Source organism: Dendropsophus ebraccatus, chromosome 13, assembly GCF_027789765.1.
Source record: "Dendropsophus ebraccatus isolate aDenEbr1 chromosome 13, aDenEbr1.pat, whole genome shotgun sequence".
Taxonomy (NCBI): domain Eukaryota; kingdom Metazoa; phylum Chordata; class Amphibia; order Anura; family Hylidae; genus Dendropsophus; species Dendropsophus ebraccatus.
In genome coordinates, this window is record NC_091466.1 from 10,432,549 (window position 1) to 10,445,315 (window position 12,767).

General features: G+C 48.4%; 1 protein-coding gene across 1 annotated transcript in view; it reads left to right on the forward strand.

Annotated features, from left to right (window-relative positions):
* Nucleotides 1–465: 465 nt before the first annotated feature.
* Nucleotides 466–12,767, forward strand: part of LOC138770410 (uncharacterized) — a 61,818-nt gene continuing 49,516 nt past the window's right edge. The window contains exon 1 of the mRNA XM_069949512.1: nt 466–532. Coding sequence (XP_069805613.1) covers nt 514–532 — 19 coding nt within the window. The 5' untranslated portion in view covers nt 466–513. The remainder of the gene's footprint in view (nt 533–12,767) is intronic.

Below are 12,767 nucleotides of genomic sequence, written 5' to 3' on the forward strand. Positions count from 1 at the left end.
GCACCTGGGCTGCTTCCTCCTGTGGCGCAGTTGTTGTGGTGGCCGTGTGGGGCTGTGCTATCAGGAACCTTGGCGTGGTGTGTGGGGTTATGCACCCTGATCGCAATGTAAGTAACTCCTGATGTTAGTAGTATATAGTGCTGAGAAGCAGATGGTCAGTCATAAGCATTGTGGACGAGCGGCCATGTCTATTTTTTTCTCTCCATAGAGTATATTTAGTATTACAGCCTGCTGTGTATTTATAACAGTATATTGGCTTGGTGACAGGATACCTGAGTTGGATACGTCCTATAGTTTCAGTGGGAGGGCATGCTTTTAGCATAGGCCGGAGTCCCGGGCAGATAAGGGTGGGGTCCCCGAGATTACAGTACTGTGGCAGGCTTCGGCCTGGGTTGTCTAGGGACAGTCCTCTGCATAGACCCACAGGGAAGCAAGTATACACCAAGCCAAGGGTTGGTTAAGGAAGGACGGTGTCTGGAGTAGTGTGACGTGACAGGGTGGTGACCATAACCAATGGAACAATCTTCTAAAGGTCAGTAGTACTGGTAAATGTACTGTACTGATGTGGAGACAGAGGGAATAAATTTAGACGTGGTATTCGGGTGTGAAGTAGAAATTATTATACCTATATACAAGCAGGAAACAGGCAGCTATTTTTGGTCAGTGATGCTGAAAAACACGTCAGACTGTTGTCACAGAAACCTATGTGGTAACCTAAGTGTCTGCCCTCTAATCTCATCCAAAAGTACCAGACTGGGTGTTACAATGGAGTACCCTCACCCGCACTAGGGGAAATCACTGTAAGTTTTATCATTGTACACAAAACAATTCAATAAGGACTAGATCAGGGATGGGGAACCATCGGCCCTCTAGCTGTCGCAAAACTACAATACCCATCGGGCCTGGACAGCTGTCCAGGCATGATGGGAATTGTAGTTTTGCAACAGCTGGAAGGCCTTAGAGTTCCCAATCCCTGATCTAAAAGGTTATGTAATAATAAACCCATAATAGGTCTAAATAGTTTATTTAATAATAGTGGTATAAAAGGTTATGTAATAAGAAACCTATAATTGGTCTAATAGCTTATGTAATAATAGCCATAAGAGAAACAGATCGCTGATCTCAGGGAGACCAGGTAAATGAGAACACTGCCGGTTAAAGCACTCAAAACATCATGTTTCCCAGGGAGCAATGCACCTAGGATTTCACTGCATTGAGTGCTTTAACTAGCAGCCGCCAGTGTTATCGTTTGGCTGTCAGTGATCTTTTTGCTATATGGTTCTACTAGGCATTGCTCCCACCTAGTCAGAATCCTGCTCTACACTGATGAGGGGCAACACCCCGAAACAGCTGTCTGTGGATGGATACCTGGCCTTGGTTTTTCCCTTGTCATTACATTGACTTATAGGGCCACTTAATATGGCGGTTTTGGTGGTTTCCCTACAGCAGCCACCCCATGGCTGGGTCCTTCCCGGAGGGATATCTGGCTGGTCCTGTGTTTTAAGACAGGCTCTTCTTTTGCATATTCATGAAATAATAGCAGTATAATAGGTGTAATAGGCTCTATAATAATAAGCTCAGGTTATAACTATATATATATATAATAACCAGGGCAGTTTCTAGGTTATTTTGACTACAGGGCGAATCTTGATAGAAGCGCCCCCCCCCCCCCCCCCCCCCCATTCAGTGACTCACAGGTGACGTCTTCTTTGATCCAAGGTGTTACTTTCCTTTTCCTCTCCATCCGGCCCAGGCCACCATGATGATTTCTTGCAGCCACAATTCATCTCTTCTGAACCTGCCAGACAAACATCTTAGGGTACGCACTTACAACAACTTCCTTCCACATTTTTGTGTCATATGCAGTAGAGTCAGTAGGTATGCGGGTTGCCTCCTGTATATAGGATCCCCTGCTGTGTCCCCATATAGTAATAATGCCCCCTGAGCCCTGTCTCCATTGTAATACTGTCCTCTGTGCTCTGTCCCCATTGTAATACTGTCCCCCTGTGCTCTGTCCCTATTGTAATACTGTCCCCCTGTGCTCTGTCCCCATTGTAATACTGTCCCTGTGCTCTGTCCCCATTGTAATACTGTCCCTGTGCTCTGTCCCCATTGTAATACTGTCTCTGTGCTCTGTCCTCATTGTAATACTGTCCCCTGTGCTGTCCCCATTGTAATACTGTCCCCTGTGCTGTCCCCATTGTAATACTGTCCCCCTGTGCTCTGTCCTCATTGTAATACTGTCCCCTGTGCTGTCCCCATTGTAATACTGTCCCCCTGTGCTCTGTCCTCATTGTAATACTGTCCCAGTGTGCTGTCCCCATTGTAATACTGTCCCAGTGTGCTGTCCCCATTGTAATACTGTCCCAGTGTGCTGTCCCCATTGTAATACTGTCCCAGTGTGCTGTCCCCATTGTAATACTGTCCCCCAGTGTGCTGTCCCCATTGTAATACTGTCCCCCTGTGCTGTCCCCATTGTAATACCGTCCCTTGTGCTGTCCCCATTGTATACTGTCCCAGTGTGCTGTCCCCATTGTAATACTGTCCCAGTGTGCTGTCCCCATTGTAATACTGTCCCAGTGTGCTGTCCCCATTGTAATACTGTCCCAGTGTGCTGTCCCTATTGTAATACTGTCCCCCTGTGCTCTGTCCCCATTGTAATACTGTCCCTGTGCTCTGTCCCCATTGTAATACTGTCCCAGTGTGCTGTTCCCATTGTATACTGTCCCAGTGTGCTGTCCCCATTGTAATACTGTCCCAGTGTGCTGTCCCTATTGTAATAGTGTCCCAGTGTGCTGTCCCCATTGTAATACTGTCCCAGTGTGCTGTCCCCATTGTATACTGTCCCAGTGTGCTGTTACCATTGTAATACTGTACCCCTGTGCTCTGCCCCCATTGTAATACTGTCCCCCTGTGCTGTCCCCATTGTAATACTGTCCCCCTGTGCTGTCCCCATTGTAACTCTGTCCCCCTGTGCTGTCCCCATTGTAATACTGTCCCAGTGTGTTGTCCCCATTGTAATACTGTCCCAGTGTGTTGTCCCCATTGTAATACTGTCCCCCTGTGCTGTCCCCATTGTAATACTGTCCCCCTGTGCTGTCCCCATTGTAACTCTGTCCCCCTGTGCTGTCCCCATTGTATACTGTCCCAGTGTGCTGTCCCCATTGTAATACTGTCCCAGTGTGCTGTCCCCATTGTAATACTGTCCCCCTGTGCTCTGTCCCCATTGTAATACTGTCCCTGTGCTCTGTCCCCATTGTAATAGTGTCCCAGTGTGCTGTCCCCATTGTAATACTGTCCCAGTGTGCTGTCCCTATTGTAATACTGTCCCAGTGTGCTGTCCCCATTGTATACTGTCCCCCTGTGCTCTGCCCCCATTGTAATACTGTCCCCCTGTGCTGTCCCCATTGTATACTGTCCCAGTGTGCTGTACCCATTGTAATACTGTCCCCTGTGCTTTCCCCATTGTAATACTGTCCCCCTGTACTGTCCCCATTGTAACTCTGTCCCCCTGTGCTGTCCCCATTGTAATACTGTCCCCCTGTGCTGTCCCCATTGTATACTGTCCCAGTGTGCTGTACCCATTGTAATACTGTCCCCTATGCTTTCCCCATTGTAATACTGTCCCCCTGTACTGTCCCCATTGTAACTCTGTCCCCCTGTGCTGTCCCCATTGTATACTGTCCCAGTGTGCTATCCCCATTTTAATACTGTCTCAGTGTGCTGTCCCCATTGTAATACTGTCCCCCTGTGCTCTGTCCCCATTGTAATACTGTCCCCCTGGGCTGTCCCCATTGTAACTCTGTCCCCCTGTGCTGTCCCCATTGTATACTGTCCCAGTGTGCTGTCCCCATTGTAATACTGTCCCAGTGTGCTGTCCCCATTGTAATACTGTCCCAGTGCGCTGTCCCCATTGTAATACTGTCCCAGTGTGCTGTACCCATTGTAATACTGTCCCAGTGTGCTGTCCCCATTGTAACTCTGTCCCCCTGTGCTGTCCCCATTGTATACTGTCCCAGTGTGCTGTCCCCATTGTATACTGTCCCAGTGTGCTGTACCCATTGTAATACTGTCCCAGTGCGCTGTCCCCATTGTAATACTGTCCCCCTGTACTGTCCCCATTGTAACTCTGTCCCCCTGTGCTGTCCCCATTGTATACTGTCCCAGTGTGCTATCCCCATTTTAATACTGTCTCAGTGTGCTGTCCCCATTGTAATACTGTCCCCCTGTGCTGTCCCCATTGTAATACTGTCCCCCTGTGCTGTCCCCATTGTAACTCTGTCCCCCTGTGCTGTCCCCATTGTATACTGTCCCAGTGTGCTGTCCCCATTGTAATACTGTCCCAGTGTGCTGTCCCCATTGTAATACTGTCCCAGTGCGCTGTCCCCATTGTAATACTGTCCCCCTGGGCTGTCCCCATTGTAACTCTGTCCCCCTGTGCTGTCCCCATTGTATACTGTCCCAGTGTGCTGTCCCCATTGTAATACTGTCCCAGTGTGCTGTCCCCATTGTAATACTGTCCCAGTGCGCTGTCCCCATTGTAATACTGTCCCCCTGGGCTGTCCCCATTGTAACTCTGTCCCCCTGTGCTGTCCCCATTGTATACTGTCCCAGTGTGCTGTCCCCATTGTAATACTGTCCCAGTGCGCTGTCCCCATTGTAACTCTGTCCCCCTGTGCTGTCCCCATTGTAATACTGTCCCAGTGCGCTGTCCCCATTGTAATACTGTCCCCCTGGGCTGTCCCCATTGTATACTGTCCTCCTGTGCTGTCCCCATTGTAATAATCCCCTCTGTGCTCCGTCCCAATTGTAAGACTGTCCCCCTATGCTGTGCTGTCCCCATTGTAATACTGTCCCCCTGTACTCTGTCCCTATTGCTATACTGTCTCCTGCATTGCCCAGCACAAAAAAATAAAATTATACTCACCTAATCTTGGAATGGATCGGGTCCCTCTATCTTTGGATCTTCTCCAGCCTGTCACTGCGGGGATGGATCCTGCTGGAGGGAGAGACGACGTCCAATGGCGGCGGCGGCCTGGTCATGTGATCTGCGCAGGGGATGCTGGGCGGCCTGAGCTCAGAAGATGAGCGGGGCGGCCTAACATCAGAAGATGAGTGCGGTCGCAGCTGGGATGCAGCCGGGTTGAGGATGGCGGGGACGTTAGGAGCTGGTGATGTGCGCTCAGAGGATGAGCGCAGTACAGGGGAGATGCAGTCGGGAGGCAAGGGGTGCATCTAGAGCAGGGGTGGGGGCTATATGGATGCAGGGGGGCGGCAGCAGAAGAGCGTGGTGGGCGGCGGCCTGGCATGCTTTCTACCCCGCTGGATGAGGTCCCGTGGGATGGCCACTAGCGCCCCCTAGCTGGCGGCGCCCCGTGCCATCGCCCGGCCCGCCCGGCCTAAGAAACTATTGCCACACTGGACTGAGACGGCTGACTCTGTTTGATCTGTTTCCAGCACCCTCTGTTGCCGAGAATTTTTGTTGTTTTGGCACAGCCAAACGGCAGAGTTAAAAAAAGAAAAAAAAAAAAACTTGGGGAATCTGTGCCATATGCCCGCTCCACACTAGGATGTGCTCTATTTTTTCACGACATGGATCGGCTGAATAGACAGACAGAGGGAGATTTATCAAACATAGTGTAAATTGAAATTGGCTCAGTTGCCCCTAACAACCAATCAGATTCCACCTTTCATTCCTCACAGACTCTTTAAAAAATGAAAGGTTGAATCTGATTGGTTGTTAGGGGCAACTGAGCCAGTTTCACTTTACACCATGTTCGATAAATCTCCCCCATAGAGTTCAATGGGCTCTAAAATTGTCTGTGACCATTATAAATGAAAATGTGTGAAATGTTGTTTTATGAAAATGAAATAATTTCACTGATAAATAAAAAACACAAACGATGAAAAATCTGTAGTTTTTTTTTAATTTAAACTTTATAGACTGTAGTGAAGCAAGGGAAATGCGCTGGACTGTGTTCACTGTAAAAAATATGAAAATTCTCCATGGAAGGCTAAGTTTTAAATGGTGGTAAATAATGAGCATGCTCAGCCAGGTGACTTTCCCATTGACTTCAATAGAGTGCTCCAATGGTGCGTTTACACGTAACGATTATTGTGCGAATTTGCGCGATAACGATCGAATTTGAACGATAATCGTACGTGTAAACGCAGTGAACGATCAAACGACGAACGAAAAATCGTTCATTTTGATCTTTCAACATGTTATCAAATCGTCGTTCGCAAAAAATTCGCAGATCGTTCCATGTGAACAGTCGTTCACCGATTAAACCAATGTGTGAGATAGGCTTAAGTGATCGCAAAACGATTTTCGTACGATATATCGTACCGTCTAAACGCTGATCCTTATGAAAAAAAACATTGTTACTCTGACATCGTTAATCGTACGATCGGGCCAATTATCGTTTCGTGTAAACGCACCTTTAGCTGGATTCACACTACATTTTTGAGTAGCTGACGTTATTTTTGTGTACGTTTAAAAAAAAAAGGATACGTTTTGGTCCGTTTCTCTATGTAATGGAAGTCAATGGAAAAAAATTTACTTTTTTTCCCATCCGTTTTTTGCAAAAACTCGTTTTTTGGGAAAAAACGTAGTGTGAACTCAGCCTTAATAATTTACAGCTGTATTTTGCTATTATTTTTACTGTTTGTAAAACCTTACTTGTACCCCAATAAATAGGTTTTGTAAATTGTCTTGAAAATTATAAAATCTGCCGCTAAACTCACAAGCCTCCTAAAAAAGGACGTCTACAGAATGATGATAATAATGGCGGGCAAGTTGTAAATGTTACTTGAATAATTAACACATTTTTGTTGCATTGAGGAATTTCACATTTTGAAAAATACAAATTGTACAAAATTTTCACATTTTTTTTTCCGCCTTAATTTAACCCCCAATGGCTTAGATGTATCAGACTGTCTGAAACCCCCCCCTTGTCTGGTTTTCCCCCACAGCAACCAATCACATCTACGCTTTCATTTTACTGGAGCTTGTTAAGATATAAAACATGAGCTGTGATTGGTCACTGATCGATTTGGGCCGACATTTCACAAAAACAAAAAAAAAATCTAAAAACTCATAATAAGTAAAACAAATATCACAAAGTTAATCCAACATAAAGACATTGGGAATGGCCAAAATAGGTTTAAAGCTTTGTTTTTTACTCTCATCTTGGTCAATAATTTTATCAAAAACACAAGTGGAAAAAAATAGAATTAAAAGATTTGCAACTTTTTCAAAGTTTTCGATTCTGAACAAAATAAGGATCAAAAATGGCAAAAAAATTAAAATCTGGTGATGTAGTACAGTGCCCTGTACATGAAGGCTTCGTCACTGGCTCAATTTTTTTTTTATTTCCTTCCTCGGCAAGATGTAAAGCTGTGTGTAACTTGTACAGGTCCTTACATTATAGTCAGCACCAGGTATGGGACTGTCAGCCGTCACCTCCCAGCTCACAATGGTCTCCACCATCCTCATCATCATCTGTAAGTATTCTCATTGTCACCGCCATTATCCTGCATGAGGGGATCCTAGGAATATGGTCATAATCTTATCATTTTATGTGTCCATTAGCATCGGCTATACACCATGGGGGAAATTTATCAAGAGCTTTGCGCCTGTTTTTAGGTGAATACTTGAATGTCCCATTCATGAACCAGTGTACGACGGGCGAATATTTTTTAGATGCAACTTTTTTTCTTAATCTGCCCGTTTGGAATATTCATCCCAAAATTTGCATAATCCGGGAATCGGCACCCAATATATTATTTGCCACTTTTTAAAAAATTTCCCAAATTGCTGACGGCCAATGTCTGGTCAGTGCCGGGGGAATGTGTTTGGGATTTTTTGCGACGCATTTACTATGACTTTTCCATAACACACACAATATATTGGAACAGAATAAGTCGCACACATGAGACTAGTGGCACATATTAGACTCCTCAGTAAATGTCCCCTATGTGTTGTGGAATAGCAAATTGCCTGTGACGTGTAGTCGTATAACTCTATTAGTAAATTGTAGCGGTCGGTGTTGGCAAAGCTGAGTGTGACTTCTGATCTACAACCCAAACTGCTGTAGATACTTTGTTGGATACTTTGTGATAGTTGTGTCGCAGCACAATGCACTAACACTAGGTGGAGGGTCGCAATGTGCGGTGTAGCCGTAGCACTGGTCGGAGATGGAAATCAATGAGCAAAACTAAGTAATATCGGAGAGAATATTAGAATACTGTGCACCCCTCTATACTGTGCCCCCTCTATACTGTGCTCCCCTCTATACTGTGCTCCATCTATACTGTGCCCCCTCTATACTGTGTACCCCCTCTATACTGTGCCCCCTCTATACTGTGCACCCCCTCTGTACTGTGTCCCCTTCTATACTGTGCCCTCCTCTATACTGTGCCCCCTCTATACTGTGCATCCCCTCTATACTGTGCCCTCCTCTATATTGTGCCCCGCTCTATACTGTGCCCCCCTCTATACTGTGCCCCCCTCTATACTGTGCACCCCCTCTATACTGTGCACCCCCTCTACACTCTGCCCTCCTCTATACTGTGCATCCCCTCTATTCTGTGCCCCCCTCTATACTGTACACCCCATATCTACTGTGCATCCCCTCTATACTGTGCACCCCCTCTATACTGTGCCCCCTCTATACTGTGCTCTCCTCTATACTGTACCCCCCTCTATACTGTGACCCCCTCTATACTCTGCATCCCCTCTATACTGTGCACCCCCTCTATACTGTGCCCCCCTCTATAATCTGCATCCCCTCTATACTGTGCACCCCCTCTATACTGTGCCCCCCTCTATACTGTGCCCCCTCTATACTGTGCCCCCCTATATACTGTGCACCCCCTCTATACTGTGCATCCCCTCTATACTGTGCCCCCCCTCTATACTGTGCCCCCCTCTATACTGTGCTCTCTATACTGTGCACCCCCTCTATACTGTGCACCCCCTCTGTACTGTGCATCCCCTCTATACTGTGCCCCCCTCTATACCGTGCACCCCATATCTACTGTGCATCCCCTCTATACTGTGCACCCCCTCTATACTGTGTCCCCTTCTATACTATGCACCCCTCTATACTGTGCCCCCTCTATACTGTGCCCCCCTCTATACTGTGCCCCCTCTATACTGTGTCCCCTTCTTTACTATGCACCCCTCTATACTGTGCACTCCTCTGTACTGTGCACCCCCTCTATACTGTGTCCCCTTCTATACTGTTCACCCCTCTATACTGTGCCCCCTCTATACTGTGCCCCCTCTATACTGTGTCCTCTTCTTTACTATGCACCCCTCTGTACTGTGCACCCCCTCCATAATGTGCACCCCTCTATACTGTGCCCCCTTCTATACTGTGCACTCCTCTATACCGTGCACCCCTCTATACTGTGCCCCCTTCTATACTGTGCACTCCTCTATACCGTGCACCCCTCTATACTGTGCCCCCTTCTATACTGTGCACTCCTCTGTACTGTGCACCCCCTCTATACTGTGCCCCCCTCTATACTGTGCCCCTTCTATACTGTGCACCCCCTCTATACTGTGCACCACCTCTATACTGTGCACCCCCTTTATACTGAGCACACCCTCTATACTGTGCACCACCTCTATACTGTGCACCACCTCTATACTGTGTCTCCTTTTATACTGTTCCCCTTCAATACTGTGCACCCCTTCTATACTGTGCCCCCCTCTATACTGTGCCCCCCTCTATACTGTGCCCCCCTCTATACTGTGCCCCCCTCTGTACTGTGTGCCCCCTCTATACTGTGCCCCCCTCTGTACTGTGTGCCCCCTCTATACTGTGCTCTCTGTCTATACTGTGAACTCCCTCTATACTGTGTCCCCTTCTATACTGTGCGCCCTCTATACTGTGTCCCCTCTATACTGTGCCCCCTCTATACTGTGTCCCCTCTATACTGTGCCCCCTCTATACTGTGCCCCCTCTATACTGTGTCCCCTCTATACTGTGCCCCCTCTATACTGTGCACCACCTCTATACTGTGCCCTCCTCTATACTGTGCCCCCCTCTATACTGTGTCCCCTTCTATACTGTGCGCCCTCTATACTGTGCACCACCTCTATACTGTGCCCCCCTCTATACTGTGCACCCCTTCTATACTGTGTCCCCTTCTATACTGTGCGCCCTCTATACTGTGCCCCCTCTATACTGTGCCCCCTCTATACTGTGCACCACCTCTATACTGTGCCCCCCTCTATACTGTGCACCACCTCTATACTGTGCACCTTCTATACTGTGCATCCCCTCTATACTGTGCATCCCCTCTATACTGTGCCCCCTCTATACTGTGCACCCTTTATACTGAGCACACCCTCTATACTGTGCACCACCTCTATACTGTGCACCACCTCTATACTGTGCATCCCTCTATACTGTGTCCCCTTCTATACTGTTCCCCTTCTATACTGTGCACCCCTTCTATACTGTGCCCCCCTCTATACTCTGCCCCCCTCTATACTGTGCCCCCCTCTGTACTGTGTGCCCCCTCTATACTGTGCTCTCTGTCTATACTGTGAACTCCCTCTATACTGTGTCCCCCTCTATACTGTGCCCCCTCTATACTGTGCCCCCCCTCTATACTGTGCACCCCCTCTATACTGTGCACCCCTCTATACTGTGCACCACCTCTATACTGTGCCCCCCTCTATACTGTGCACCACCTCTATACTGTGTCCCCTTCTATACTGTGCACCCCATCTATACTGTGCATCCCCTCTATACTGTGCCCCCTCTATACTGTGCTCTCTATACTGTGCACCCCCTCTATACTGTGCACCCCCTCTGTACTGTGCATCCCCTCTATACTGTGCACCCCATATCTACTGTGCATCCCCTCTATACTGTGCACCCCCTCTATACTGTGTCCCCTTCTATACTATGCACCCCTCTATACTGTGCACCCCCTCTATACTGTGTCCCCTTCTTTACTATGCACCCCTCTATACTGTGCACTCCTCTGTACTGTGCACCCCCTCTATACTGTGTCCCCTTCTATACTGTGCACCCCTCTATACTGTGCCCCCTCTATACTGTGTCCTCTTCTTTACTATGCACCCCTCTGTACTGTGCACCCCCTCCATACTGTGCACCCCTCTATACTGTGCCCCCTTCTATACTGTGCACTCCTCTATACCGTGCACCCCTCTATACTGTGCCCCCTTCTATACTGTGCACTCCTCTATACCGTGCACCCCTCTATACTGTGCCCCCTTCTATACTGTGCACTCCTCTGTACTGTGCACCCCCTCTATACTGTGCCCCCCTCTATACTGTGCACCCCTCTATACTGTGCACCACCTCTATACTGTGCACCACCTCTATACTGTGCCCCCCTCTATACTGTGCCCCCCTCTATACTGTGCCCCCTTCTATACTGTGCCCCCCTCTATACTGTGCCCCCCTCTATACTGTGCCCCCCTCTATACTGTGTGCCCCCTCTATACTGTGCCCCCCTCTGTACTGTGTGCCCCCTCTATACTGTGCTCTCTGTCTATACTGTGAACTCCCTCTATACTGTGCGCCCTCTATACTGTGTCCCCTCTATACTGTGCCCCCTCTATACTGTGCACTCCTTTGTACTGTGCACCCCCTCTATACTGTGCCCCCCTCTATACTGTGCCCCTTCTATACTGTGCACCCCCTCTATACTGTGCACCCCCTTTATACTGAGCACACCCTCTATACTGTGCACCACCTCTATACTGTGCACCACCTCTATACTGTGTCTCCTTCTATACTGTGCCCCTTCTATACTGTGCACCCCCTCTATACTGTGCACCCCCTTTATACTGAGCACACCCTCTATACTGTGCACCACCTCTATACTGTGCACCACCTCTATACTGTGCCCCCCTCTGTACTGTGTGCCCCCTCTATACTGTGCCCCCCTCTGTACTGTGCACCCCTCTATACTGTGCTCTCTGTCTATACTGTGAACTCCCTCTATACTGTGTCCCCTTCTATACTGTGCGCCCTCTATACTGTGTCCCCTCTATACTGTGCCCCCTCTATACTGTGCCCCCTCTATACTGTGCACCACCTCTATACTGTGCCCCCCTCTATACTGTGCACCACCTCTATACTGTGTCCCCTTCTATACTGTGCACCCCATCTATACTGTGCATCCCCTCTATACTGTGCCCCCTCTATACTGTGCCCCCTCTATACTGTGTACCACCTCTATACTGTGCACCCCCTCTATACTGTGCCCCCTCTATACTGTGCCCCCTCTATACTGAGCACACCCTCTATACTGTGCACCCCCTCTATACTGTGCATCCCTCTATACTGTGTCCCCTTCTATACTGTTCCCCTTCTATACTGTGCACCCCTTCTATACTGTGCCCCCCTCTATACTCTGCCCCCCTCTATACTGTGCCCCCCTCTATACTGTGCCCCCCTCTATACTGTGCACCCCTCTATACTGTGTCCCCTTCTATACTGTGCCCCCCTCTATACTGTGCACCCCCTCTATACTGTGCTCTCTGTCTATACTGTGCCCCCTCTATACTGTGTCCCCTTCTATACTGTGCGCCCTCTATACTGTGTCCCCTCTATACTGTGCCCCCTCTATACTGTGCACTCCTCTGTACTGTGCACCCCCTCTATACTGTGCCCCCCTCTATACTGTGCCCCCTCTATACTGTGCACCCCCTCTATACTGTGCCCCCTCTATACTGTGCACCCCCTCTATACTGTGCACCACCTCTATACTGT